The sequence below is a fragment of the Aulonocara stuartgranti genome (assembly GCF_965226115.1).
Source record: "Aulonocara stuartgranti genome assembly, chromosome: 4".
NCBI classification, from domain to species: domain Eukaryota; kingdom Metazoa; phylum Chordata; class Actinopteri; order Cichliformes; family Cichlidae; genus Aulonocara; species Aulonocara stuartgranti.
This window is the reverse complement of record NC_138942.1, coordinates 3,379,387-3,406,476: the sequence shown is the minus strand read 5'-3', so window position 1 is coordinate 3,406,476 and position 27,090 is coordinate 3,379,387. Positions and strand designations below refer to the sequence as shown.

At 43.1% G+C, this 27,090-nt stretch overlaps 1 protein-coding gene across 3 annotated transcripts in view; it reads left to right on the top strand.

The window, feature by feature from the left end:
* Positions 1-27,090, top strand: part of LOC309704600 (RNA binding protein fox-1 homolog 3-like) — a 352,816-nt gene that overhangs the window by 132,610 nt on the left and 193,116 nt on the right. For all 3 annotated transcript variants that reach the window (XM_082529847.1, XM_082529845.1, XM_082529846.1), the window contains exons 4-5: positions 16,753-16,813; positions 20,283-20,376. In XM_082529847.1, the coding sequence (XP_082385973.1) occupies positions 16,811-16,813; positions 20,283-20,376 (97 nt within the window). In that variant the 5' untranslated portion in view covers positions 16,753-16,810. The remainder of the gene's footprint in view (positions 1-16,752; positions 16,814-20,282; positions 20,377-27,090) is intronic.

Sequence of the window (27,090 nt, the reverse complement as noted above, 5' to 3'; positions counted from 1 at the left end):
GCTTTATTGGTGTGGTTGGATTGTTTCGTATCTGGGAACATTTGATGTAAGCACAGACATTTGTCTTGTCTTGTGCTGTCTCTGTTTCGTCGAAAGATCATTCATTTCTCTCAGTGCGTGGGATTTATTGGTAATATAGAAACGGGGGGAGAAAATGCTTTTATGTTATGTATTCTGCATTTTTTATATGATGAATAAAGATATAGGTCCAGTCTTTGGCCCCTACTGTTATCACTCTCATTTGATCGCTTCTAAGTTATGTTCCAATTTTAATCAGCACCCTATTACATCCAATAATGCACATGTAGCTAATCGGCGATTGTAATTACTACGTAGTCCGGCCTGAGAACTATAGATCTGACTTGCTTATTTGGAGCTCTGCTGCCGTGGACTTTAGGATGTACATTGGCATTGATCACAAAAGTCAATCACGAAGCACATTATAGTAACTCTTTTATGAGGGCTCTGCAAAGTTACGCAATCCCTCCTCCTCTGTTTGATGCCCGTTTCTTTATTTATCGTGCTGAGCTGGTGTTATCCCCTCTAGACTGCGTTGTGGATTTGTTTGAGTGCATCGGTACCACTCTCCGTTGGCACCAACCATCAATAGTCCACCCATTAAAATGTGGAATTGCTTAACGTAACACAGTAATATGCATTTCTCTATATGGAGATGGGTATTTGCAAATAGACCTCAGATCAATGGTCTTTTACTGCCTTCTGAAACCATTGTCTGCAAAACAATTGGAAATCTTTGGGAGAGTACGGTGGGGGCAGCGTTAGAGGAGCTGGAAGAGACGAAGCATCCCAGCACAGCAGCGAATTAATTACCCTTGTGAAGAATGAAGGTCTGTGAGATTTGCTTTTTGGGCCATTATCAAGTGACACTGCGAACGATTGTTTGTCCCTCTCTGGGTAATGTAGCCCAAACAATGGCTGCCCTACGCCATCATATGGATCATTAGCAGCTCACTGCGGGACCCCATCCTATGAAGTTGCCCTTCCGGGGGGCTGAGTGTTTGCTGGGTGCTCTCCTTCCCTCTATCTACCAAGGGACAGACAGCTGACAGCCCACAGGAGAAGACGGTCACTGGCTGCTGCTCATTAGGAATGGATGCGCTCGAGCTGGTTCGTCAGAGCGAATCCCGACAGGCGAACGCGCCGTTATTACTGAAAGCGTTAGGCTGCCGAGGGACGCCAAAGCTCGTGGAGACGCTAGAGAGACGAGACGGTGCCCTTAAGTCCAAATAGTAAATGCCAACAGTGCGTTTCTGTGGATGGACTTTGCTGTTGGGTTTGTGCTCCGGACTCTAAAATAACGAATGGCCCATAACAAAAGAGTCTTTTCTCTTAAACAAATGCGATTAGAAACAATCAATCTGTGGCGTTTGCTCAATTTTCAACTCTTTGCTCCAACGCCAAGAGAGGCCCCAACGTACATCGTTCAAAAGCTGTTGAAATGTTCCGATGTTTGGTCATAGTCAACCGGCCCATCAGCCTAGAGCAAGGGTGTCCAACTCCAGGCCTCAAGGGCCGGTGTCCTGCAGGTTTTAGATCTCACCCTGGGTCAACACACCTGAATTAAATGATTAGTTCATTATCAGACCTCTGGAGAACCTCAGGACATGTTGAGGAAGGAATTTAGCCATTTAAATCAGCTGTGTTGGATCAAGGAAAGCTCTAAAACCTGCAGGACACCGGCCCTTGAGGCCTGGAGTTGGACACCCCGTGGTCTAGAGGCATGTTTAACCTAAAGAAAAGATAAGGCATCTCTGTAAGGTGTTGAGCCATGAGTTAGCTGACAAGGACGGCTTTACTAAACCTCAACATTTAAAATTTCCAAGGTCTTAGATAATAATAATAATAATAATAATGGATTGCATTTATATAGCGCTTTTCGAGACCCTCAAACCGCTTTACAATGCCACTATTCATTCACTCTCACATTCACTCACTGGTGGAGGCAGCTACAGTTGTAGCCACAGCTGCCCTGACTGACAGAAGCGAGGCTGCCATATCGCGCCATCGGCCCCTCTGGCCAACACCAGTAGGTGAAGTGTCTTGCCCAAGGACACAACGACCGAGACTGTCCAAGCCGGGGCTCGAACCAGCAACCTTCCGATTACAAGACGAACTGCCAACTCTTGATCCACGATCTCTGCCAGAGGAATCAAGCGCCATTCTTCTGAAAGATATTTTCGTATTTGGTGTTTGTATCTTGGTGACGGAGAGCACTGACCAACTAGACCAGAATTGCCTGTACTTGTTAAGTTAAATTCATGGGCTATCAAGGGGTGGATAGTCATCCGGGAAAAGATCACGATCTTCAGGATAAAGATGACTCAAAAGGTCTTTAATTCGTTACCTTTTTATAGCTAAGAAGGGCTAATCTTACGTTACATGAGAGTGGACACCGTTCTGTTTTTTGTTTTGTTTTTCTAACACCACTCAACCAGTTGAAGGAAAGTGTTTAACAACTGGATGTCTGGAGGTTATCTATTAAATATGGAAAAAAAGGACAAATTTAAATTAAATGACCTTTTACAGCACCTTGTTATAGAAGAAATAAAGGAATTAATGGCGTAAGTCGTGAATTCAAAAGGCCTAATGTAATCGCCGTCATCATAATGTGTAGTTAAAGTGAACAATATGTCAAAATAAATGATTGAACTTTGGGGCTTGTCTGACTTTTTAATCTTCTTAGTTTGTTGTTTGTAATAAAACTCTGTTTTAGCGTCGACCTTAAGACGAAATAGATCTGGACGTCGTGTTTTTACCTACGTTCTTGCGACAAACAAGCAAAGATAACGAATGTCACGTTTTAAGGCTTTTCGACCTACGAGCTTAAATCAGCACTAAAACAAACAAACTAAGAAAATAAATAAATAAAGGAGTAAAACGCTTTACCTTGAACCCGTGGTCCAATTTGTTTGTCCAAACAGACATATAATTTAATTCCAGTTCATGTTTTGAATGTAGTGTGCATTGCAAGAGAAACACATTTCCCCAGCGAAATGGGAAAAGCACAAACAAAATTGGCAAGGTGCTGATGGATTTTATGTACAGAGGATGCATAATGCCCCGTGTCAAAAAAGCAAAGTGAAATTTCCTGTTAAATATGCAAAATCCCGGCTGTCTATTGAATGATAATGGCTCGGCACCTTGTCGCTGGGTTGCTGACTCCGTTGGCTGCGCTTCAAAGGCCTGTTGACTAACTTTGAAAAGACCTTGTGTTTCCTGACTCTGGGCTTTCTAAGATTGAACAAATGCAGCAGAAAGAGGGCTGTACGAGTGCCAGTCACGGCTTCCCCGAGACGCCCGAGGGATGTCAGCCTTTGAAGTGATAAAGACCCACTGTTTCTCAAGACAGCTGTCTCAATGTGGCCGAGCTCTGTGATGCGCTCATGTTTTTTAAAAATGACCATGTTGCTTTTGTGCACCATGCATTTCTTTGAGGGGCTGGTGGGGTGGGGGGAAGGGGTCACATGCGGCACGAGTTAAACTCTTTACAATTTCTTTGAAGTCTGGGGTTCTAGCACACTTGTGATGTGCACTTTATGACCATAAGTATGTGGATCCACTGTAAGCAAAGGCTTTCCTCTGTTTGGACCAAAGGCTTGGGTTCCAGCGGGGGGACCTACTTGTGATGCAGTATAAAAATATTAGAAAATGTTGTGCTTTTAACTTTGGCATCAGTTAAAGGACAACCCTTTGCAGTAAACAAAGCCAGATTTAAAAAAGGTTTTCCATTCGCCAAAAGATGGACTGACCTCTTTGAAGGCCCCAAGGTGGAATTCTGCTTCCCGAGGCCCCCATAGGCCAATTTTCCAGCTTTGTCTAAACCTTAGCGCCTCTAAAATCTCCATCAGTCACACTTGAGTAAAAATAGGACCTCAGCCTTCTTGTGACTTGGAAAAATTAGATTGGATTGAATTTTTTTTGCTAGTCGCGATGACCAACTGGTTCCAAACAATCACGATCCCGCTCCGACGGACTCTCGGACACGCTGGAGAACGTTTGCAAATAATTGCTGTGTAACTTATAAATGCAGGCAGATTACCAACAGCCTGAGTCAGAGTGCAACTCATCTGACATTGCAATATGTGACTCTGCACAACTGGTGCAACTGTGAAGACAATATGAACTAAAACAGTAAAGTTTCCTCTATATGACATAAATGCAGACACTAACCTGGAGAATTAAGTTTGTACTATATTTAACAACAGCATCCTGCTCACAGGTGGCTGTTGGTGCACTGCAGCAGTCATGGCCTTTAAATGCTATATCCAAAATGGCTGCCCTACTGCTCTCAGTTGCTTGTTTTTGCCTGGGAAATCTTTGCAAATGTAATGAGAGCTGCAAATATCATCAATATATGATCATCTATTTAAAATATTAATTTAGATCCACTGTGCTTTGGTGCAAAAACACCACTTTTCTGCACAAACAAAAGTCTAAACTTTCTTTCTTTTTCATGTTTTAATCTAAAAAATATCCAGGAAGTGCTTCAATTCACATTTTTTGTGTTTTTCTTTAAGTATTAATCCAGGTTAAGTTACATTTATAGCAAATTAACAGCTCACATGCAGTGAATGTGATGCTTTTGGTGCCACTGGGATTTTGAGGCACACTTTGTTCTGTGACTAATCCAGCCTTGCACCCAAACACCTTCGGGGTGAACTGGAAAGCCATCTGTGAGCCCGGCCTTATCAGTGTTAGACCTCGCTAATACTCTTTAGACTGAATGGGACAAAAATCCCCCCAGCCAGGTTCCAAAATCTGATGCAACGCCTGTCACAGGAAGAAGGAGGCTGCCGCGGCCATCTTCAGCGACACGCGATGTAATGTTTATGCTTCCTGACTCTACTGGTCATCTAGCTCGGCGTCATTCGTCATCCTCATCAACTGGCCTCACCACGGCATCCTGTTATCACCAAATCCAGTGTGCACAGTGCATTATGTGATTATGTGGCTACCGGTTGTTATGTCAGATGCGTAAAGGCTTAATAAATGTAGCGCAGAGCTCAACTTTGTGAAAAATGGGCCGCTCGCTGTAATCAATGCGGGAGCAACACGAATCCGACTGGCCATTATTTTGTCGGCCTAATCATTTGAAGAACCAGAGACAAACTACCACCTGTGGTCTGAGCATTGATCATGTGTAGGTATTTTATTAAATCTAATAATACACTTTCTTTTGGCTAAATCATCCTGCACATTTCAATACCAAATGACTTCTGTTCATTCTATTAAAGTGGAACTACTCTCAATTATGTTTCATACTCCTGTTGTCTGATCCTAATGAAGATGAAACACTTTCATTTTTCCAGTTAATTAGTTCATATTTAACAAAGGTGCTGTGCCATCAGACTCCAAGGAAGTGCTTTTTCTTTTTTTCTTCGCTCCCTCCGCCCTCTCTGTTTCTTCGTCGCCTCCTATGGCATTGAAAATAATCCCTTTGCTTTTATCCTTCTATAGAAATTGTGCCTGTGCGCTTTTCTCTTTTTTTTAAAATGTTGACACTGTTTTAATTGAATTCCTCAAAAGAATCCACCTGATCCTCGCTCTTTTTTTTTGAATGAGCTTATGCATTGTGAATGTACTTATTCTCCAGGTCCTGTTGGCAGGCAGTGCCAAGGACAGCTAATTGAAGGTGAATTGATAATGCCCCAGCTGTCTGTGTGTTGCAGCCTCATAGCCGGTCTGCTGTGCACGTCTTTGATAAGTAATTCATCTGTTTGGCCTGGCAGCACTGCCTTGTTGCTTTCATGTCACTCTCTCTGTATGTGTGTGTGTGTGTGCACGCATGTGCATATGTGAAGCCTTGGATGCTCTCTCCTCGAGGCTATGTGTCTGTAGTCATGGTCAGCAGGGGGTGAAACCTCTGCTGTGTCTGCGCTAGCACTCCGGGTCTGGGTGGCATTACAGTACTCCATCTTTTTTCTCCCAAGCTTCCTTATAATTGGATCTACTCTCCCCCCCAAAAAAAAAATCGGTGCAAGTCAGCCGCCACCTTTCCTAACCTCCACAAAAACTTCATCTTCAGAAAACAATCCAGGAGTGATGACAGCTGATGTGACAGTGGAAGGTAAAGCTCACTAGGGTGCCACCTTCCTGCTCCCAAACCGCCTCCTGTTGCTTTAAAGATGACTTCTTTCCCCTCGTGCGACCCCCTCCCCCTTCCCTTTCCCTCCATGCCTTCCACACTTCACCTCGACCCACCCCACCTCTCCTTTTGCGGTGCGATTCATTAACATGTTGAGGTGGACATAGCGGGCCACGGAGCAGCAACTGAATCAATGCCCTTGTCTACCAATCTGCCCTTTATCATGTTAATATGATTTCCATTGATGGAACGCTTTTTCAAAATGGCATCCCTCTATGGTTTTACATATTGACTTTTTAATTCATGGCCCTCAGTGCTGCATCACTCTTGTTGTGCCGCTGCTGCAAGAATGCTCCCAGATCAGAGACGGATGTTGCTTGAGTGTGGAATTGACTTCAGGGCAGTGTTTTTTATTTTCTTTCACTTTTTTTTTTCCATCTTACTTCGTGCCTCCTCGCGTGCGTGTGTGCGTGCATGCTCGCGTGCATGCTTGTGCGTGCGTGTGTGTCTGCAGGTCCACTCCTTCCCTTCTTAACTGCTGTCTCCCTGTGGTGTGTGTATTCTCTTGTTAGGACCAAGAAGAAGAAGAAAACCCCGCTAGTTTCATGTCGCTGGGGCAATAAGTAAGATGCCTCTTTGCTAATGTTCTCACCAAAATACAATCTGGCCTCAATAGCAATAATGTTTACGGCTCCTCCCAATAGCCAGTGGAGAATCGCCTGAACCTGTAACATAGCTATAACAGGAAATGAGAATTTAATGCCCCGTAGAGCGACGTTGTAGAAGCAATATAACATATATATTCTGAAGGCTGAGTGATGTCTTTCTTATCGTAGCTCATGCTTTTCCATGTCTGTTTCTTTGGAGATGATTGTTATCATCGTTCTTATAATTATTTCCATGTTTAATTAAAAATTGATCCCAAAATTTTACTTTTCATTGCATTCAGCTTTTTTTCTGTAGTGCAGCATCTGTATACAAAATGTAAACAACACTTCAGTGCTTCCAACTGCATACTTCCTAATTTTGTTCTTTTTTTGCTTGTATTATTGACTCGGTATTTAACCGGTTCATCTGCAGGATTTCTGCCCGACTAATGCTTAACCTAAACCAGTTAGTGTGTCTCATGTATCCGAGGTCCAAAATGGTTTTCGTCCATGACAGTCGATCGTTTTACGCCGTATCGAATGTTTTACAAGAAAAACAACCGTACTGTAAATCAGGAGCTTCACAGTCTGCTCACAGAAAAGTGTTAGTGATGTTTTAATCTTCCATTAGGACAGTGCTTCTCAATTATTTCCTGCTACGCCCCCCTTAGGAAGAAGAAAACATTTGGCGCCCCCCCAAATAGCATCATTTGTCTATAAAATTGTTATTATAAGTACATCTCTGCATAACATTGTATCCTTATTAACATTAAAGAAAACAAAAAATGAAGAAAAAAGAAAGAGACGTAGATCAACTTCAAACAAAGAATAACTTTATTAATGTTGTTTTTTTCGTCTGTAACAGGAAATATCTAAAGTGCATGTAGTAGTACTGCAACTCTCTAAACTACTACGACTACATTTAATAGAATAGAATAGAATAATCCTTTAATTGTAATAAACTATAAACATTTTCTTGACAGACTTGAACCATTCTGAAAAATAAAATTAAACAAAATCAGTAAATACATTTAAAATTTTCTTCATCTCCCACCATAGTCGCAGTGAAGCCAAGTGCTACACTTGGTCATATGTCCTCATCTTAGCTTTCAGGAGACGTTAGAGTTTCTCGTTATCTCCGTCTCTCTCTGACTTTCTTTTCATCAATGTTTGAGGGTCTTGAGGGTTCCTGTATCTCCTGCACTGTGCTGAGTGTGCGCGCACGCTCGGTGCAATAAACTCCGCCACCTGCTGTAGTGGATGTGCATTCACACTTTATTCTAGCACGTTCAAGCATGTTAGGATTAAGTTCAACTGTGAGCATTCACAGCCCAACTGTACGCTAAACATGTCCAAGCAAAGGAAGAACGATGCTGCTGGTGTGAACTGACGACCTGTCGTGAATGTAGCCCATCTCTTACTTTTTAACATGTGGATAAAATGAGGAGGTCAGTGGATGATGGAGCTACTGTAGTTGGAACGGTGAAACAAACTAACCGGCTTTGGCCGATAGTTAGCGCTTCCTTCCTGATGATGATCATTCAGGTATCAGTGGGTGATGTTTTACAGTTTTATTTAATCACCTAATCTGACACAGGGACCGTCGCAGCAGACAATGCTGTGCAACTCAGCTTTGAGTGGAATGATTCTGGAAAAAAGTAGTTTTACACTGACCGGTCAGATGCAGCTTGGCAGTATTACACATATGGAACAGATATATATCAATCTTATAAAGTTTGTATCAGTCTTGTGTGAAACTTGTATGAAAAGCATACAAGAGTGAAAACAGATAAAAGATCCTTTGAAAAATTATATAAATGAAACTTGTATGTTTTGGATACTTCCTATAACAATATATGAAAGTAATGAGAAAGTGGCCACTTTCATGAGTAAATCATATAAGCCTTCTATGATTCACTATGTGAAGTAGGCCACATCTGATGCAAGTTTTTTAAGTTTTTTCTATTTCTTTTCCATATGGGTAGTTATGTAAGCAACAGCTCTTAAAAAATAGAGATATGAAACAAACAAATATAAGGTTTTGCTGTTTTCCACCTGCTCAAATGTGATGCAATCCTGAAAATAAAGCGACCGGTACAGAATAACAGGAGAATGAGATCACAACAAGACGTGATGTGCAATCTGGAAGAGAAAATCAGTCTGGAAGGTATGCACCTCCCACGGGACCTTCCCAGTGGGTAATTATCCCTCGATAGTCCCCAGAACTGTTTTGTCTCAAGAAGCTAATGATAAGGCAGGTGGCTGGATGTGTGGCTCCTGTACTCGACATGCAGAGTGAATGCATGAATATCCCGAACCTGCTTGTGTAAGGGGGGGGGGAGGGAGCAGGGGCGTGTTAGTTCAGATAAATGTGTCAAGTGCCAGAGAAGGTAGAAAAAAATGCAACTGCGTTTTAATTGCACTGCAGTCAAACATTCGTCCAGTGCTTTTAAGAGAGAGATCCAATTCATCAGACGCGCAGCTACTGTGCGCCGCCACCAAATGTGAGCTACAGTTGTCTCTTAGCATATATGAACAATTAAATGAAAGTGAAATTACTGCCAATGCAGCAACATTTGATGCGCGGCGATTCGGCATCCAATCACACGCAGGCGTCGGCTCATAAAACGTTTCAATTACAGCTGCGGCAGAAAGCAGCCAATCGTGCCGCCTTTGCTTTGGCTGTTGACACTGAACTTCAGCCATGTACGTCTGGGGTTCCTCGGTGGAGAGCCTTGCAGATCTATGTTGAGCTCAGTGATTAAGCAATGGCTCTTCTCTCCATTTCAAACGACAAGCTGCCAGGGACTTTGGTTTTAAATTGTGCAATTAGTGATCTGGCATGCTTTGCTTGGCTTCAGTCAGACTCAAATCCCAGTCCAGGGCCTCGCTGAAGCACAGTCGACAACACATACTCCAGGAGCATTTGTCAGACAAATTCATCTGAGCCTCCACTTCCACTTTGCTCTCCGAGCACACTAACCTCCCTCAAATGTCAGCCAGAGTATTTACCGTCTCGCTGGTGGGTAAACAATTGCGATCCAGGTTAGGTAGCACCAGATTTACAGTGATTCCTCTCAATCAGAGCAGATAATCATTCACTGTTTGTTAGGTTTTTTTTTATACAGATGGAGCGAATTATGTTGAGTGTGCACAAGCCTCTGCCAAAACTCCAACTACTCGCTTTCACTATATTAAAAATGATCTGTTTCCCCGCAGTCATAAATTATAAATATATTTACATTTACAATATCCAGCTAGCTGCTATAATAAATCTACATAATCTCGTTGCAGCAAATATATAAATTAGAATGCTTATTTTAGGTTGCAAAACTACAAACAACCACCTCTCGATCGTTACGTTGGCTCAAAAACGAAAAGGGGCTTATATAACACAATGATTAGTGTGCTATATAAATAACCCAGGCTTGGATAATATTGAGAACAGCTTAGATAATAGCCTTAATATTTGATTTTCTCTTTGAAGTCGGGGCTGGGTGCATTAAAAGTTTAAGAAGAATATGGTAAAACTTGTCATCACCACCAAGATTCATTTGAGCATGTATTTTTAATAGACTCTTGTAGGAGGAATTTCCACAGCTCCGAGAACTGCTTTCATTTCGGCAGCAGTTTGTTTCATGTCTAAAGCCGAGCATCAGGAGTCTAGCATCTGACCAGCTGGGATTTAATGTGCCTTGCTGATAGATGAAAACTTGCAAAGTTGCAGAAAAAATATTCTGAATTACAAGTACCTTTCGCCCTCCCCCCCCCTTCGCTCACATCCAAAAGTACAGCTGGATGCTAAATATTTTTCTGCTCGGCGGAAACAACAGTCGTCTGCAGAAATGGCATCATGTGCCGTTTATCACTGCTATATTTGCTGTGGTAATTAACTTTTTAATGCTGGGAATTTTGATATCTATTACAAATTAGCGCTATTTTTTCTACTTCTCATCGGGGACACAACAAACATGAGATGTTCTGGGCGCATTAGAATGCAAATTTCCCTCTGCAGCTTTCGTTTTGTTTCTGTGACAACTGTTGGATCGCCGTGGCAAGAGGAGAACGCCAGAGAGTATGCTCTGCCATTCATCACCGACGATCCGAGCTCCAGCGGTGAAAAGAAATAAAACTGCAGAAATCGCGGCCTATAGTATATGTCCCCGTTTTTAGTTGAGGCTTTCAAATCTATGAGGGTGATTTCACTGATGATCACTTCTCTCCCTCAGGATGAGGAGCTGTAAATGTTAACAACACAGAGTTTTTAGATTCTGGCACAGGCTGAAATCCCATCTAACTGCCAATATGTGTTTCTGCGGTTTAATACGCTTTAACCCAGTCGCGTCTGGCTGTGACGGACATTTAGTGCATTTAGCACTAAAGTACTTTTTTGAGCTTCTTACTACCTTAAACTTCTGTTTAACTACATTTTAGAGGGAACGATTGTATATTTTACTACGCTACATCAATTTGAGAGAGCGATTGTTTCTTGTTATCTCAGAAAAAACAGAGATTATACAAAACATTTCACTTTAGGAAATGAAATTTGTTCTGGGTAAAACATACATTAATGCATCAGTGCTGGTGCACTGTTACATAGTGGGGGGGTTGTTTTTTAAGCACTCAAATATATATAAATACAATCCATTTACCATATGGCAAATGCATTCCACAAATTGGATTGTTTTCTGGAGGGTTTTTTTGCATATAATTAGTACTTTCTCTCGCGATTATACTGCATTTTCAAATATATTGGCAAGTTGTTTTTTTCATGTGTGAATTTTGTCATTTTTGTTTTGCCAACTCGGGACTTTTCCATCTTAAAAATTCGACAGTGCAATTGCTGAATAGTACAACAAGCCGGTGCCTCCTTCCCTCTTGTTGTGTTGACCTAGAGCGTAGAGTTGTACCCCGACGCTGACATTGATTCTCATAATGTATAAATAGTAAATGTAGCGCTGCGGACCGAAGTTTCAGAGTAAATAATCTATCCTGAACCAAATATTAGGTAAGCTAGCCGCATGCTGCAAGCTCTTCTCCAGGGGCATGTTTGGCCTCACAAAAGCACGTCTCATCTAATTGCTGTGTTTTGTTGGAGAATCCGTCTCAAATTAATACCGACTTGTTGAAGTTGAGATGTGTGAGCACCCTTTACGAGAGCTGACTTGGAGCAGGAGTTTGCTGGTCATGACAACAGGTCTGATTCCTGCCATAGTCACAGTGAGTAGTCAGCTGCTATCCAGAAGTGAAAATCTTGGTAATTTAGAAACGTCTGCATGCTTCTGCCATGCGGTCCCACCACGGTAGTTTGCCCATCTCCCTAAGCAAACACAGCAATTACAGGCGCTGTCAGTCACTGTCAGATGTGGCATCAGTGATCAATCCAGCTCATTGGGCTCAGGACATTAGACATGGATATACAGTACATGCAAGGGAGTTAAACCCTCCCCGCAGCTCCCTGGCCTGCTGTTCATACATGCATCTGTTCACTAAAACTGACACTTTGCCTTTTTAACCGCTAACAAAACAGCATTGTCCCTGCGCTTTAGGCCATCCTCGTGCGGTGGTGGTTGTGGTGTGTTCCAATTCCAATTCCTTTAAATAATGATGGGATATCATCTGTTAAAAACACTGGAGTGAAACATCAGGTGTTGGCATCGCTGCTTCAGAATGAAACACTAAGGTTTATTTCCTACAATGGCCATATCACGGCCACACACACACACACACACACAGGCAACACAAAACAGGCAGAAATTGGGGCGGAAGAGGCAATGATACCATTTCCAGATGGTGAATTCAGTAGACCAGAATGCAATGAAGCAACAATACTTTTTTAACTATGTCCCATTTGTGACACGGTTGTCTTTCTTCACGTTTTAACTACGCTCACAGTGAGCACCCCAAATCTGCTTGAAGTAATGACTGAGGCATGTCGGCACATTACGCGCATGACTGGAAACTGGAGATAATGAAAACGGGAACTCCTGACACAAAATTCCCATTTTTTAATATTCAAAAGCAGTCGGTGCATATGATGCGCCAACCGTGTTCACCTCACAAAGGTCTAACTTTATTTAAATTCTGTTTGTATTTTCCTTCAGCTGCCACTCGCACCCTGGGCGCACTAGACAAATCTATATATGGTGGGATCAGTGGGAAAACAATAACTGAAATAGCAGTGGAAGGGAGTAGTGGGTAGACCAGAGGCATAAATGACAAGACAAAAATAACTCCTGGAACACTGTGAGCCCCGCAGACAGATGGATATAGGAGTATCTGAAGCAGGAGTTTTTCCTGTAAGTGCACAGTTATCACAGTGTCAAACCACAGAGGAAAAGCGCTGTAATAGCCCCATTCTTAACTTTATTTCATTGTAGCTTCTGTGCATGCACATTATTCTCATCTGCCCCTGTCGCCCTCGCACAGTACAACAGATAGAGATCTATAAGTACGATTGCCAGTCTGGAGGGAACCAGAGGCGAAAGGGGCTTTGTTAGGCTAGCGGTCCCCGCCTGCACGGCTGCGCTCCTGCATGGGTAAAGAAACAGCTTTACACACTGACCTCAGAGCTGTTGTTTAATCACCAGGGCATTTTAATGGCTTGTCAGAGTAATGAAATATGGTTGGAGGCTACCTGGTGCAAACATTACGATAAATCCCTCTCACACAAGCCTATGCAGGGCTTAATGGTTATAAATCATCACTTTGGGGAGAGAAAAATGACAGCTATTAAAATAATGAATGGGATGATTAATTTTTCACATTAAAGATTAAAAGCTATGAGAGGTATCATCAGATATTTGAGCCGCTGTAAACGTTTGAAAGTGAGAGCTTATTTTCCGCACTTTATGAAGCCCTCCGTTTCTTCACTGTCATCCAAGTTTCTACCCCGTTTTTTTTAAATATATATTTATTTTTATTTTATTTTTTCTCTTTTCTCTGTTTGCTGGCTTGGTGCGCCGCCAGCGCCGGAATTCCTTACACCTAATTTGTGCTCTTGTAAAAGTGCTCTGAGGAAAAGCCTTGAAGAACACTTATTGCTTGAGGCAGTACAGGACCCTCTCAGCCTCTCTGCAGGGGCTCCTCGTGGCTCGCGCTGACATTATTTCATACCTCTAAAGCTGTCATACCTATAGCCTTTCACAAGAAGAATAAGAAGAGCTAGCCAAAAGTACTTTGCTTTGTTTTGTCATTTATTATTTATTTTTTTTGTGCATTCTTGTCTCTTTCCAAATGCACATCTGTTTTGTTGCTGGTGAGATTAGTCAACTTTCTGCTTTATGTTGAACAAAGGCTGGATGGAATCACACATGCTAGCTGAGCTGGAATAAATCCCCATGTATAAACAATCTAACACAAGCTGTCTCTATGTCTCCATCAGATCGCTCCCAGGAGAAGATTTGTTATTGGACATACACAGGAGTGACAAATTATAGGAAAAAACATGAACCATGACCCCGACAGTGCAGGGATCGAATGGCTCTGTTATTCTTTGTCGGGCATGTTGCTTTGGGTCTACTTCTCCCTCAGAAGGGTCACTTCAAGTCAATACAAAGTTGCTCTGAGTGATCTCCTTTTTAACCAGTGATGAAATGAATGGCCTCTTCAAGGATGACAATACTCCCATCCATAGGGCGCGAGAGGTCACTGAAGGGTTTGATGAGTGCGATAGATTTATGTGAATCGTTCCTTTTGGCTTTCATACTCGCCGAGTCCAACACAGTTGAATGGGTTACCAATCACAGATTGTGGACTGACATTTAAAGCTTAGTTTCAGTGCCAACCACGCTCAGCTTTATGAACTTTGGTGCAAAGTAAAATCATTACTGCTGGTGTGATGCGCTTTATTTATCAACGTGGTCGCAATGCAAAAAATTTAACATTTCCTCTTATGACTGTGGGACCTGCCCACAGCCTGTGGGGTTGAAAATAAAGCTAATGCGGAAACACTGAAAGCTGTAGTTCCTCAGGTGACCACTTGAGGCTGGTTCCAAAAGTTTTCAGTCTGGTACAAGGATGGTTTCAGCCTTTGTAGGTTATTTCATAGAGGTCAAGTGAAACTTCGAGTTTATTTGAGTTTGAAGTCGGGTCACTTTGATAGGTGCATAGCAACACAGGAGGCTGTAGCCACTAGCTTTACGGTCAGCCTCACCTCTGCTAGTCTGAGTCACCAAAGTGGACGCTGCTGGTTCCCTTCCGCAGCAATTATCTTACAAATGATGTGGCTGCCTTTTCAGTAATTGTACTAACAGCCTGTCTGTCTGGCAGAGCTACAATTAGCTGATAACTGTCATCAAGGTATAGTTCATTCTAGTCAGTTTGACCAAATATCAACAGTCTGGCTTCGGTACTTTTATGCCATTATGTTTGTGTGGTGCACTTATCATACATACAGACTATACACCAGAGGTCTCCAACCTTTTTTGTGCCACGGACCGGTTTATGCCCGACAATATTTTCACGGACCGGCCTTTAAGGTGTCGCGGATAAATACGACAAAATAAAACTAGTACCGGTACCGAAAAAAAGAAAATTTATTCATAAAACATGTGAAAAGACCAAGGAAAACCGAGTAAACGATAAAAACGATAACAAAATAACGCTGAAAACCGATAAAAACCCTGAAAACTATACATTTCACACCTGAGCCTCAACTCTCGTGGCCCGGTACCAAACGACTCACGGACCGGTACCGGTCCGAGGCCCGGGGGTTGGGGACCGCTGATTTAGAAGAATACTCCATTAAGTCAAATTGTGGCATTTAGTTAGAACAAGCAAGGCAAGCAGTACTTGCCTAAAAATACACATTAAAATGTGTATTTTAGAAATAAAGCTATTTGTCTACTTCAAGCTCCTCGCCTGTCAGTTAATATGTAAATCCAGCTTTTACATTGCTGCCAGCCTGTGGCCGCAGTCGGATGTTGTTGCTGAAAGCTGTGCTTATTTCATTTTCATGAAAGCAGCTCTGTCAGGTTTGAGGGCGTGTTCGTGACTGAAGCTGAGTAAACTCGAGGCTAGTAGTTTTTTCCTTCAGTGGTTTTGGATAAACTTCTGACCTTTGAGACGAGACCAGAGTGTGAAGCAAGCTGCTGCTGGTCAGCTTTCACTGCTCTGAGATTAGCTATGATTTGTGCTTGGTATGCTAAGACATTAGCATTAGCCAATTAGCTAACGCTAGTTAGCATTTGTAAGTAAACAGGCTTCAGAGATTTAGCGTCGTAACCTTGGAGTTTCCCCTTGTTAACCGCTTTGGCTAACATGTATGATGTAGAGAAGATTGAGTTTGAGATTTTTTTTAATAACTCCGTTTATAAGGAAAGCTGTGACGATGATGGAGAGGCAGCAGCTCTGACCATGTCCGGGCTAATAAATCAGGCAAGTTAAGCAGGTGCAATCTCAGCAGCACTTTCAGATTAGCATCTACTAGGATACCTGAGTGTAATAGGTTTAACCAGCTGCTTTGCTAACACTCCACATTCATTTTTCATTTATATTTTGAATCCACTGTGGATATTAATAGTTAACCATGTCACACACTGATCCAGCCTTTTAATTTAGCTGATTTTTTAAATTATTATTTTACTGTACTGTTTGAAGAGACCTGTGATTTGGAACAACTGTGTGTTTCCTAGATATGTGGCTCTCACAGGACAGCCACTACAAACACATGATTTATAGAATATGATGCTGGGCATTAAACAGACTATAAAGTATTTAAGATTAGCTCAATGTGCAGCAGTAATATTAATCAATTTAATACTGATGCGGAACATTTTCCTGAAGAACAATCATTTTTATTTTGATATTTTATGCACAGTTTCCCAATAATATTGTTTTATGAGTGGTGAGGTGTTTTCATGGTGTTTTATTGCTTCTTTTCCTGAAGAAATTGTTTAGAAATTTCTCCAGCACTTTACATTTTCAGCTTATACTTGGTAATATAGTAGATTTGACTTTATTTAACTATAATAGTAATAACATTTTACAATTCTTCAGCCAGGAAGGATTGCAGAAAGGTGAAGATGTCCATGTAGAGTGAAGACAGACAGCACAAATGGTATGTTTTAATCTCATCCACTTTATCTTGTTAAATAGGTAAATACTTTTTGTAAAAGGTTACGCCTCTGTACTGGCATGAGCAGTGCATTAAGCAATGATGAAGACGACACATCACATTTGAAAGAACGTGCTCGTCCCAGTAAAACACCTGAAACATGGGGAGTCGACGCAGAGGTGCACTGAAGCTGTTCGGGCAGCGAGTGGTGCCCCAGCACCTTAAAAGACACTGGATGTCGGCTTTCCCCTTTAATTTGTCACCATACATAGTCCTAATTCAGCATTCACTTCCAGGGGACTCGGTGCATTGTTCAAACATACATCACCCAAATTGCGAGGCAAAGATTAGAGGGGAAAAGCATAATTAGAACATTAATAACCATACATGTTGGGTAACATAAGTAATTGAGTTTTTATGATAAATAGGAACGTAAACAAAAGGCAGGAGAATGAGAGGTTCATTTAGATACTCCAAGCTGGGTCTCAGCAGAGACATGAATGCAGGCTTCTTCCACTGTTGCCCAATTATTTCTGTGTTTCCAGGCAATGATAGCATTGCTTGTCCATCTGCAGCCTTCAAAGGGATATTCAAATAGTCTCATTGAAGCAACGGCGCCATTTGTTGGCAGGGAATAAATTGTTGGCTGGAAATTTTTTCATCCTCCCGGAGCGAAACCAGGTATTTGTGCAGTTAAAGTTATTTACAAAGTGGTGCGAAATTTTAAACGACTCCCAGCGATTCCGCGCGTGCCTGTTTTTCCCCCTTTGATTCCTACCATGTCAGTGTGTGTTTGTGTGTGTTTGTTTTTGGTTGCTTTTTCATATGCTGTCACCAGAGATGTGTGCGATGGCCACCCACACCTCCTTCATGTTCTTCCAGCTCTTTCTTACCGTCCGCTAATGATCCAGGGACACCGAGTAGGGCCGCTGAAACAAAATGGCCACCTTAGCTGCCCACTTATATCTCAACCCTCCCCTCTCGAATCAATTCTGACATTTCATTCTGCCCTTATAGAAGGTAATGGTGCATTCAGAGGTTGTTACCGATAATGTTGAAACGGTATTGCTTGGTTTCATTGGATAGATGTACTGTAACCTCTGCTGTGGGATGGCTCCAGCCTCTCTCCACCTTGTGTCTCGTCCCTTTTTTTGGGGGGTTGGGGGGGTTTCTCCGAGACTGAGATGTTGGTATTTACCGGCTCAAATATCTCTTTTGGCACAAGTGGGAGCAGCGTTTTTCATTTTTTTCCTGTTAACAAATAACCAACCAGTGTTTGTATTTTCCTCCCACTCTTGTGTTCACACAACATGAAGTGAAAACACCCTTTTAAGTCAGCTAGTCAATATGCTGTTTCTAATATATTATTTACTGCCTATGGGCTGTATATCTGAATGCGCTAAACAACTGTTTCGGTTTTGCAGCCATAATCATGTAGAGAGAAATCACAGAGCCAGATGTCTGGCCCTCGTTTTACAGCGTTTATGTTTTCCTCCGAGTTTATGTAAAATTCATCCTTCCCTGTTTTATTTATTCCCCCGTTTTCACTGACTCAACAATTAGTCAATTCCCAATCAACAAGAGAAAAGAAATTGCTTTTAATTACTTTTGATAAATGACAAATTGTGTTGGCATGGCTCCCTGCAAATGCTTAATCAGGTGCTGGGCGGGGTAGGGAGGCGGGAACCAGGAGAAGGGATTTCTGCTGGGATGAAATCAATGCGGTTTCTCTGCGGTTCACCGGCTGGGCTTCTGGGCAACAGCCAACCAGAGGCCTGCGAAGATACACAAGTCAGCAGAAAAACCTCCTGCTGCATGAGAACAGTCACCCACTGAGGCACAAACATGCAGGAACATTCAGATATATATGCTTTGTGTATTGGCTCTGCATCTCACACACACGGGATGTAACGTCTGACAGCATCGAGCGCCGGTGATTAATACCAGCTCTGCAAACGATGCACCAAACGTACTCGGTGTAATTGCGACATTGTTTTTTTGATCGCTAAATTCAGAGTGCTACTTTCTGCCGTCATCACAACTTATTGCGAGTGACAGGAGACGTCTTTAGAAACCTCGACTTAAATGGATTTCACTATAACTACTTCCTGGTGAGCAACAGCTGGAAGTCTTGTTGTTGCAGTGAGGTTGTCAAGTTTGGTGCCACTGTACCTGTGAAGAGACTAAACAAAAACTTGCACTTCCTCACTGTATCTGGCACCTCATGCTAGCTGGAGATGCTACGCAGCAGGACGAAATGTCAAGAAACGGCTCCAGCGGCTCACGCCCCTACAACTACACATCATTGTCTTTACGTGGAAGTTGTGCGAACGTGTCAAACAAATAAAATGCTCCTTATTTATTAGTTATTTTAAGGTGTTACTAGGATTTGGTGCTTATTTAAGCCTTCACAGAGACAAACTAATCACTTCTCCTCATCTAACTAGACGTCCCTTTAACTATCCATTAAAGGGACAGTTCAGTTGCAGTAGCATATATGCGTCTAGCCTGTTTTGGAGACTGTAGAAAGGTTATAATAGAGCCTGATGGCACTGGCCTGATTTTGCACCAAAAACGAACATGAAACTGAGCTGCTTGGTAAAAATTCGTGAACCTTGTTTTGAGGCGTTTCATGCAGGAACTATTTACCGATTGCATTCAGCAACTAAATGAAGGCTTCAGCTAGTTTGCACTGCTGCTAAACCAAGGTGTGCACCATCTACATCCTGACATTCTGTTGGAAGTGCAAGCCTGGACTCAATGCTAAATGCACGCCCCCTTCTGCACAGTAATATGGCTGGGGGGTGTAGTTGGGTAGAAAGAAAATAGTTCCTGCGTGAAACTGCTCCCAACAGGGTTTGTAGATTTTGAAAAAAAGTAACGCTGCTGAGGTTTTCAAAGGATTTTTTTTTCTTTGAGCATCACACAGTGAGAACCATCCAGCTCTACAGGCCTGAAGAAAAAAAGTATTTCCCTGTGAATTTTTCCATTATGTTATCTAAAAAGGTGAAAGTCTCTAAATATTACCAGCCAAATGTCTTTGTGAAGTAAGTGTACACTGTACATCAGGTGTAGTCGACATATGGGTGAAGTTAATATCGCTGAGGTGTTTGTAGCACACTGACTGCGTTCACCTGTCTTCTTCCACATGTCATGTTAGGACTAACCTGAAACATGCCTTCATGTTTAGGATATATTTTTGGATTTTGGATGAAAATCTGCTGTTACAAACATGATTTCTTTCACTGTGTTTTTCAGATTTTCTGCACGCGTCACACCGATGTTGTTATTGTGAAATGTTTGATCACCGTGAAGCAAAAGTGTGATATTGTGACAGCTTTAGTATGAAGTAGTAAAAGTAGACGGCTGAATTCTGTTCCCTGTTTCATTAGCGCATAATTAAATGAATCACCTCCTCTCGCTGCTGCACTCTGTTTTCTAATAGGAGCTTTCCTCTCTTCTCCATTTTCAGGATTCATCAGCACCTGTGCCAACAGCAGCGAGTCGAGTGACCCAGCTCCAGGCCGACCGGCTTCACCTGTACATGGAGACCCCCAGCTGGGCAGGTCAGACTCTTAACTAACCCCCTTCGGACCCCCCCTCCTGTTGGTCTGTTGTGTTCTGGTTGACTTTTTTTTTTTTAAATCTTATCTTATAGCCAAGTGGCGTTTACACTGAGGTAATTTATCCACAGCTTTTCCTGAGCAGAGGTTTAAGTTGTGAACATCATCACTGTGAACATGCTGCACATTCTTTGTCTAGTTTTGGATTTTTTCCTCCTGTTTTTGGCTTCACAGGCTAAAAGATCGAAACCAGATTTTTAAAAAATTGTCTTCAAAAATTATCCATAGGAAAAAAAGAACACTTTCAGTGCTTTATTTTCATTGTGACATTTTTTTTAAAGCATCTTATTCTGATGTTGATTAAAAACACACTTTACTAAAGTGAAGGGACAGATAAAATTCCAATGTTTTCAGCTACTAGAGAAGAGGGACTGGGATTACCTCTCCAGTGATACAGCTGCTCACATCGCCCCGGTGATGTATGCATGTACTCCGGGGGCTGTTAGAGGTCTGTGACGTAGGTCATGGATGTGGTTTCATGTGTATCAGAGCACACGCACTGTGCAGCTGGGGATATTCAGGGAAGCAGCACACTTCAAATTCAACCAGGGAGTGCAATAAAATGATTCTCAGGGTGGTACAGCATTAAAGTCCAGCTTGGGTGGGGGTCACAAGTCCCTGTTTAATGCCACTCTGTCTGCTATGCCAATCCTGACCAGTCAGTTTGAATTAGGGCATTTATTAATATTGTAGGCATTTGTTTTTTATTTATAAACCATCTCAGCCCATCCACCCGACGCCCCTCTCGCTCACAGCTGCGATCACCACGTTTTAGTTCACTGCGCTGTCGCTAACTTTGTAACTTTAGAGATTTAGCTCCTACTTGCAAGACCTAGCAAAACAAATCTGCACAGTGTCCTCCTGCTTGACAACAACGTCTTGCTCACCTTGCACGGGAACAGCTCTCTCCGTCTCTCTGCTGTGTCCGTCGGGTAAATGAACAGCATGTCGGAGTGGTGCACAGCGGGAGAGAAAAAAGTAAGAGCTTCTCTTTCATCTGACTTTCTCTCTGAGCGATCATATTATATACAAATATAATAGGCTGTATATAAAAGATAGATAAAGCCACTGTCATATCACTGAGCCTTTGTTGCTGCCTTTCGGAGACAGAAGTCAGCGTCACATTCCAATAAAACCTCTCCCAAAGGCACCGACGCGGCAAAGGCTGTCGAGAGGTCCAGTTCAGTGGCATCAGGTGCTGAAGGTGAGGCAAAGCAAACTGTGATTGGGTGCAGTGTGTTAGCAGCCTATTTCCTAACTTTAATTAAAAGGAATTACCTTTGTGACAGCTGTTAAGAGAGAAAACCTGTTTTGGTACCCGACTCCAGCTTTTTTGGCTTTTTAACACCTCGTATTTGGAGGCGAGCGCTACAGGCATCCTTTGCATCTCCATCACATTACAAGCGCTGGAATTCGTGTTCACGAACACAAATTATGAGTTATGATTTTGTGGCTTTACAGCGCAGCAACAACTCGTCTGCGTGCAGTGGTTTTTATTTCAGCGGTCGTCACCTTTCTTCACTCCAGGGGCGAAACACTCCAGAGTTTGAGGAAACAGCTTCACGCCCTTTCGGTGTGAAAGCTCTCTCACTGCGATAAAGGCTGTATGTATGCGCGTCCTACTCTACCCTATCCGGCCATATTGTGCTGATGTGCGCTGGTTAAGTAGCGGAAGACTAGAAAAAGACTCTTATCCATATGCCTGAGAGCCCAGGAGTCGGTGTGATCTCTCCCCAGATGAAGCTCTCAGCTTCCTCGCCCGTCCTCTGCGGAGCCATATAGCAGGTGGCAGCGAGGATCAATGGGCCCCAGCCATTACCTCCTCTCCACTTCATATCTCCAGCCTCATCTCGGCGGGGGGCCCGCGGGGCATGCGGCGCGTCTCGCTGCAGCACACCGGGAGAAATAGGGACGTTTTCCATTAGTCTAATTGCTCGGTTATAGTTCTATATTATTGCCGTGATCACCACTGTGGCTCGGTAATGACGGACCTCCCATGACCCCACGTATAGCTGGTGGGTGTTATGTCTCCCCCATCACCGCCCATCGAAACTCGGCTTGCAGCGGGCGTGGGCGGAGAGAACAAACTTAACGTGGAGATGAAAACAGGAGGATAAACAGCCCCAAAAACGAGCAGAGCTCTTCAAATGTTTTGATGCAAGTTTAATCAAATAGCCTCAGCTATTTACATTCTCAACAGGTGCTGCGTTTGGCTGATTTATGGAATAAACACTGGAGTTGTAGTGCTTGTTCATTTGCCTCCGCTAAAAACTGGCAATATGGGGCTAATTTGCAATAATTTGCTGCTGCTGTGGCCACTGGTTAAGAATGTTTATATAATCATGATATAATAAGAAAAATGAAAATGAGTTTTTCATGCAGTTCAGGCCCTGTCAAACACAGCTCACGGACCCACTAAATGATAATTACATTCCTCAAGCATAGTATTACATTATACCCTCTTACATGGACTTTGTTCACGGTAAATGGGGGAGTATTATTTTCATTTTAAGGCGATCCGACCCGGTATTATTCCCACATCTGAGCTCCCTGGGTACAGTGGAAGGTTTCCCCCCATCAGCGATTACACGAGAAGTCTTCCATCAGCGAGCAGATGAGGTGAGGATTATAATGAATTCATTTACCCTCAAAGACGCTGCCTTTCTTCTTTGTGTTTGTAATATCCCATTTGCATACCTCGTATGATCGGAAAGCTTTAGTTTAAGCGGCGTTGGGCTAATCGGGCCTGAATATTTCACAGCTGACCCGTAGCTCTCCCTACAGGTCAGCGCATAAAAGCTGCTTCCTGTTTTGGGTTTCCTCTCATACAGTCAGGATTGCTGCTTATTATCTGGCCTCCCACTCCTTAGAAGAAGAAAATCCTTGGCCGCCGTGATTCCTCGTTTTTAAAAAAAATTTCTTGTGTGTTTTTTTTTACAGGTGTGGGTATTGATCTTTTGCCTTTGCTGCAGGGGAGCGTGTTCACTTAAAAGGCCCGCTGATGTAGCAGAGCTTATTAAACAAATAGGCCAGAGAACAAGGCCACAATCACTTTGAATCATGAAGGAGGTTGCCCATCTTAAAGCAACACTGTATCAAATATGAAATGCTCCGCTAACAAGGTGTGTAATCTATTTTAATCAGATCATATTTTATGAAACAAGGAGAAGGTTGAACTTAAGTAAGAGAGAAAGATGGAGATTCCGAGAGGGGGAGCTGGGGATTGTATTTTGAAATCGAATGTGACGGCCAGGGACCACGACTTGATTTTACATGCATGGCTTTATAATGAAGCCACGGCAAATGGTCAGTTATGGTTAACTTTAGGGGGAAGCTGGAGCCTTGCTGTAATGGGAGGCTAATTCAGGGCCCATAACGCCTTGACAGGCTGTGGGAGCCGAGCTGGAATATGGAGAAGGATGTAAGTTGCAGGCTCCAGGGCTGAAGTTAAGGTCTGTATTTGTCTGCAAATTGCCACGTTGCCTGAGAATATAATGGGGTCAAGAGTGGCGTGGCATATTTTGTGCGCGCAGACATACTGTCATAGAAATAAACACAAAGCAGCGGCGCACAGCCTCCTGCCGAGAGACTGGCCAACTCACTCGAATCAAGTGCACAGGAGCGACTTGGTGTTGTCATTGCAATTCGGGCCATGATCATTTTTTTATGCCTTTACACTGACTGAGTTCACAGGCGAGTGTTTTCAATCATGTTTTTTTCTTCTCTGCGCCATAAATTGTTTCAGATCCTGTGACACGACTAGACTTGGTTATGAATACATGAATATATATACACTCACAAGACCTTAGGTAGTGCCACTAGTCAGACGAGATAATGGATGCAGAGACGTTATATACTGCTCCGGGAGCCACCACTTGTTAGATAAGATCTCCTTGGATTTTAATGATTAGAAGGAGGAAAAGAATGAGGCTGAACATGTTTATTTCTTCTTCCTTTTGGAGAAGTAGAAATCCTCTGCTTTTACGGTGAGTAATCACAGTGCTCTTCGGTCATCACCACACCAAATGTCTGCCTGCATTACAGAAAAATATGTGCTCCTCTTTATCCAAAAATAAATAAATAAATAAAATGCTGCTATGGGAACTACTGCAGATATTAATAGATGTCTAATAATAGTTAGCGAGGTATTATTCACCGCTCTGGAAAGCACCACTTGTTGGAAGAGAAACTCCTCTGATATTAATCACAGTGAAGCACAAAGAGAAGGCATTTAACACCCCAGCGTTACAAAATGAAGATGCTGTTGTTTGCGTCGTGTTATAAATTTGTTGGATCCTGAGCGCGCTCGCAGGGCCTCTTTGCCGCCAGCATCGGGGCGATGCGAGCAGGGGGAGAGGGGGGGAGGAGGAGGAGGAGGAGGAGCAGAGGAAGGAAGAGGAGGGATGCCTGCATCTTTAAAAGGTAGATGGAGTGAGGGAGCGGGGCGGATGGGTGGCTGGCAGGATTGTGCTGACGGCAGGGCTTTGGTTCAGAGCATGCCCATTAGAGGGAGCCATAAATCCTGGGCTCTCTGGGCCGGGCTGTGTCAGCAGTCCACTGAATGAATTGATTTTAAACGCCACTGAAAAAAAGAGAAAGTGCAAGGGGGGAGAGTGAGAGAGAGAGAGAGAGAGAGAGAGAGAGTGACTATTTAATTCACCCTCCGCCAGAAGCCCACACCCCGTTCCACCCCGCTTCTCAATTCAGGACTGCTGCTGAAAAGGGGGAGGAGAGAAGTCTAGAAACACTGAAACTGTCACCAGCAACAAGCCCAGGGCTACGCGGCCCCCACATGTTTGATTTAAACAGGAGGGAAACACACAAACCAAATACATAATCTCAAATTCCATACAGCATTTGTTCTCCCACCCCTCTAATTTTTCCCTCTCAGCCCTCTCCTTTTATATCTCCACAAGAGAAATGAGACATATCGTAAAAAAGAGAGGGAGAGAGAGAGAAAGGCACCGCTGCATTTGAAATTCAAATGTGTTGGATTTTGAAATTGATGTATGTGTTTATTCATTTACGAGCAGCATCCATGTGTGCATGCATTTATATATTATCAGCAGCAATGAAACGCCGCATAGAAGCCCCGTAGCCCGTCTCTCTCCCCCGCGTGCCCCCTCGCCTTTGTTTCTTCCCCGAGCTGAAGCCGCCGTTATGTTCAGCTTTGCAGGAAATGTGTTTGCGAAGAGATGCGCGGTAAATTGTACACGAGGACCAGTTTCACTCGGCCTTTGTTTCGTTTTATCTAAACGTGTAGCGGCTTTCATTTTGTCTTGCTCTGTGCCCACGCCGTGACACCGCCCCCTCCACCCTGTTTCCCGTGTACTTACCTGTTAGAGTGTCATCAGACACTGGTGGGAGTGCACTGCTGCCCTTGTAGAGAGCAGTGTTACAAGACCCTCTAAGGATCTAATCTGTATGAAACCTGCAATGTAAGTGGAATATAAGGCGAGGGTAGGGCGGGTGAAATCGATATCATATTTATCATATTCATAAATATGCAAAAATTGATCACGCCACATTCACCTGAAGCGGAGCACCCGTGTCTGTGGAAATAAAGGAGCCGTTTCTCACTCCTTTCATATATTGTGCATGGGTCTTGTTGTGTATTAGGCCTTTTTATCTTTAATATTGACACAGAACTTAAAGCTGGAATAACTGATTTTTTTCTACTTTCTTCATTAGGGGGCAGAAAAACTCCACAGCAAACTGACTGACACGTGGCTCCAATGTATTATCAGTTGACTAACAAGGAGACTGAACAAAACGAGGGGCTGAAAGAGGTTAAAAGTCGGGGGGGTTGTGACAGCTGTGGGGCCGTCATGCTGGAGGACCTACTTCCTTTCATACTGATTGATTTTAATTGCTAATAACTGATCACTGGAGCTTTAAATGAACAGGATGCAGAAACCGAATTTCCTAAAAATTCAAATCTCTTCATAACATTCTGATATAATGGAGGGAGAAGGAGGGGCGTCTGGTGTGTGTGTGTATGTGTGTCTTTGGGGTGGGGGGGGCATCCTCTCTGGCTCATTACGCTGTTTAAAGAGCCGGCGCCTCCGAATCACCTGCCCGGCTCCACGCTTCAAACAAGCTCAGCCACCAGGGATCATACATCAACTTCTCCATCAGTCCCCCGGCTTCACTTTTTCACTATCCGGCTGCGAACACATGAGCCCCACATGCAACCCACACGGCGAATGTGGGAAAACAGATAGGATCGCTCGTTGAATACTGATCTCACGCCTGCTGCAAAAAGCACAATAAATTAGTTACAAAGCAGCTGTTACGCTGTTACGTGCGTTATCCTGAATTTAATCGAATACCTTTGGTGGACTCGCAGCATCCCGGGCCCTGTTTGTGGCCCCGGCATTGCTAACACACGGCTCCTCTGCATGTAAAAAATACACTTTCTCATGCCTAATTACCCACGGGCTGTGGCATGAAGAGGATTCGCTGCGTATTACTATAAAGATTGTGAGGATATTTCACTTTGAAAAATGGTGAAGCGCACAGGACTAAGGGCTTGATTACAAGGAGTGGGGCACACAGCCTCTACATCTTCCTTCCCTCATTTCAATTATGGCTGACTGGAGGCACGGTGCTGCCACCGTCCTCAAATAAAACTAAAATATGATAAAGCTGAAATAT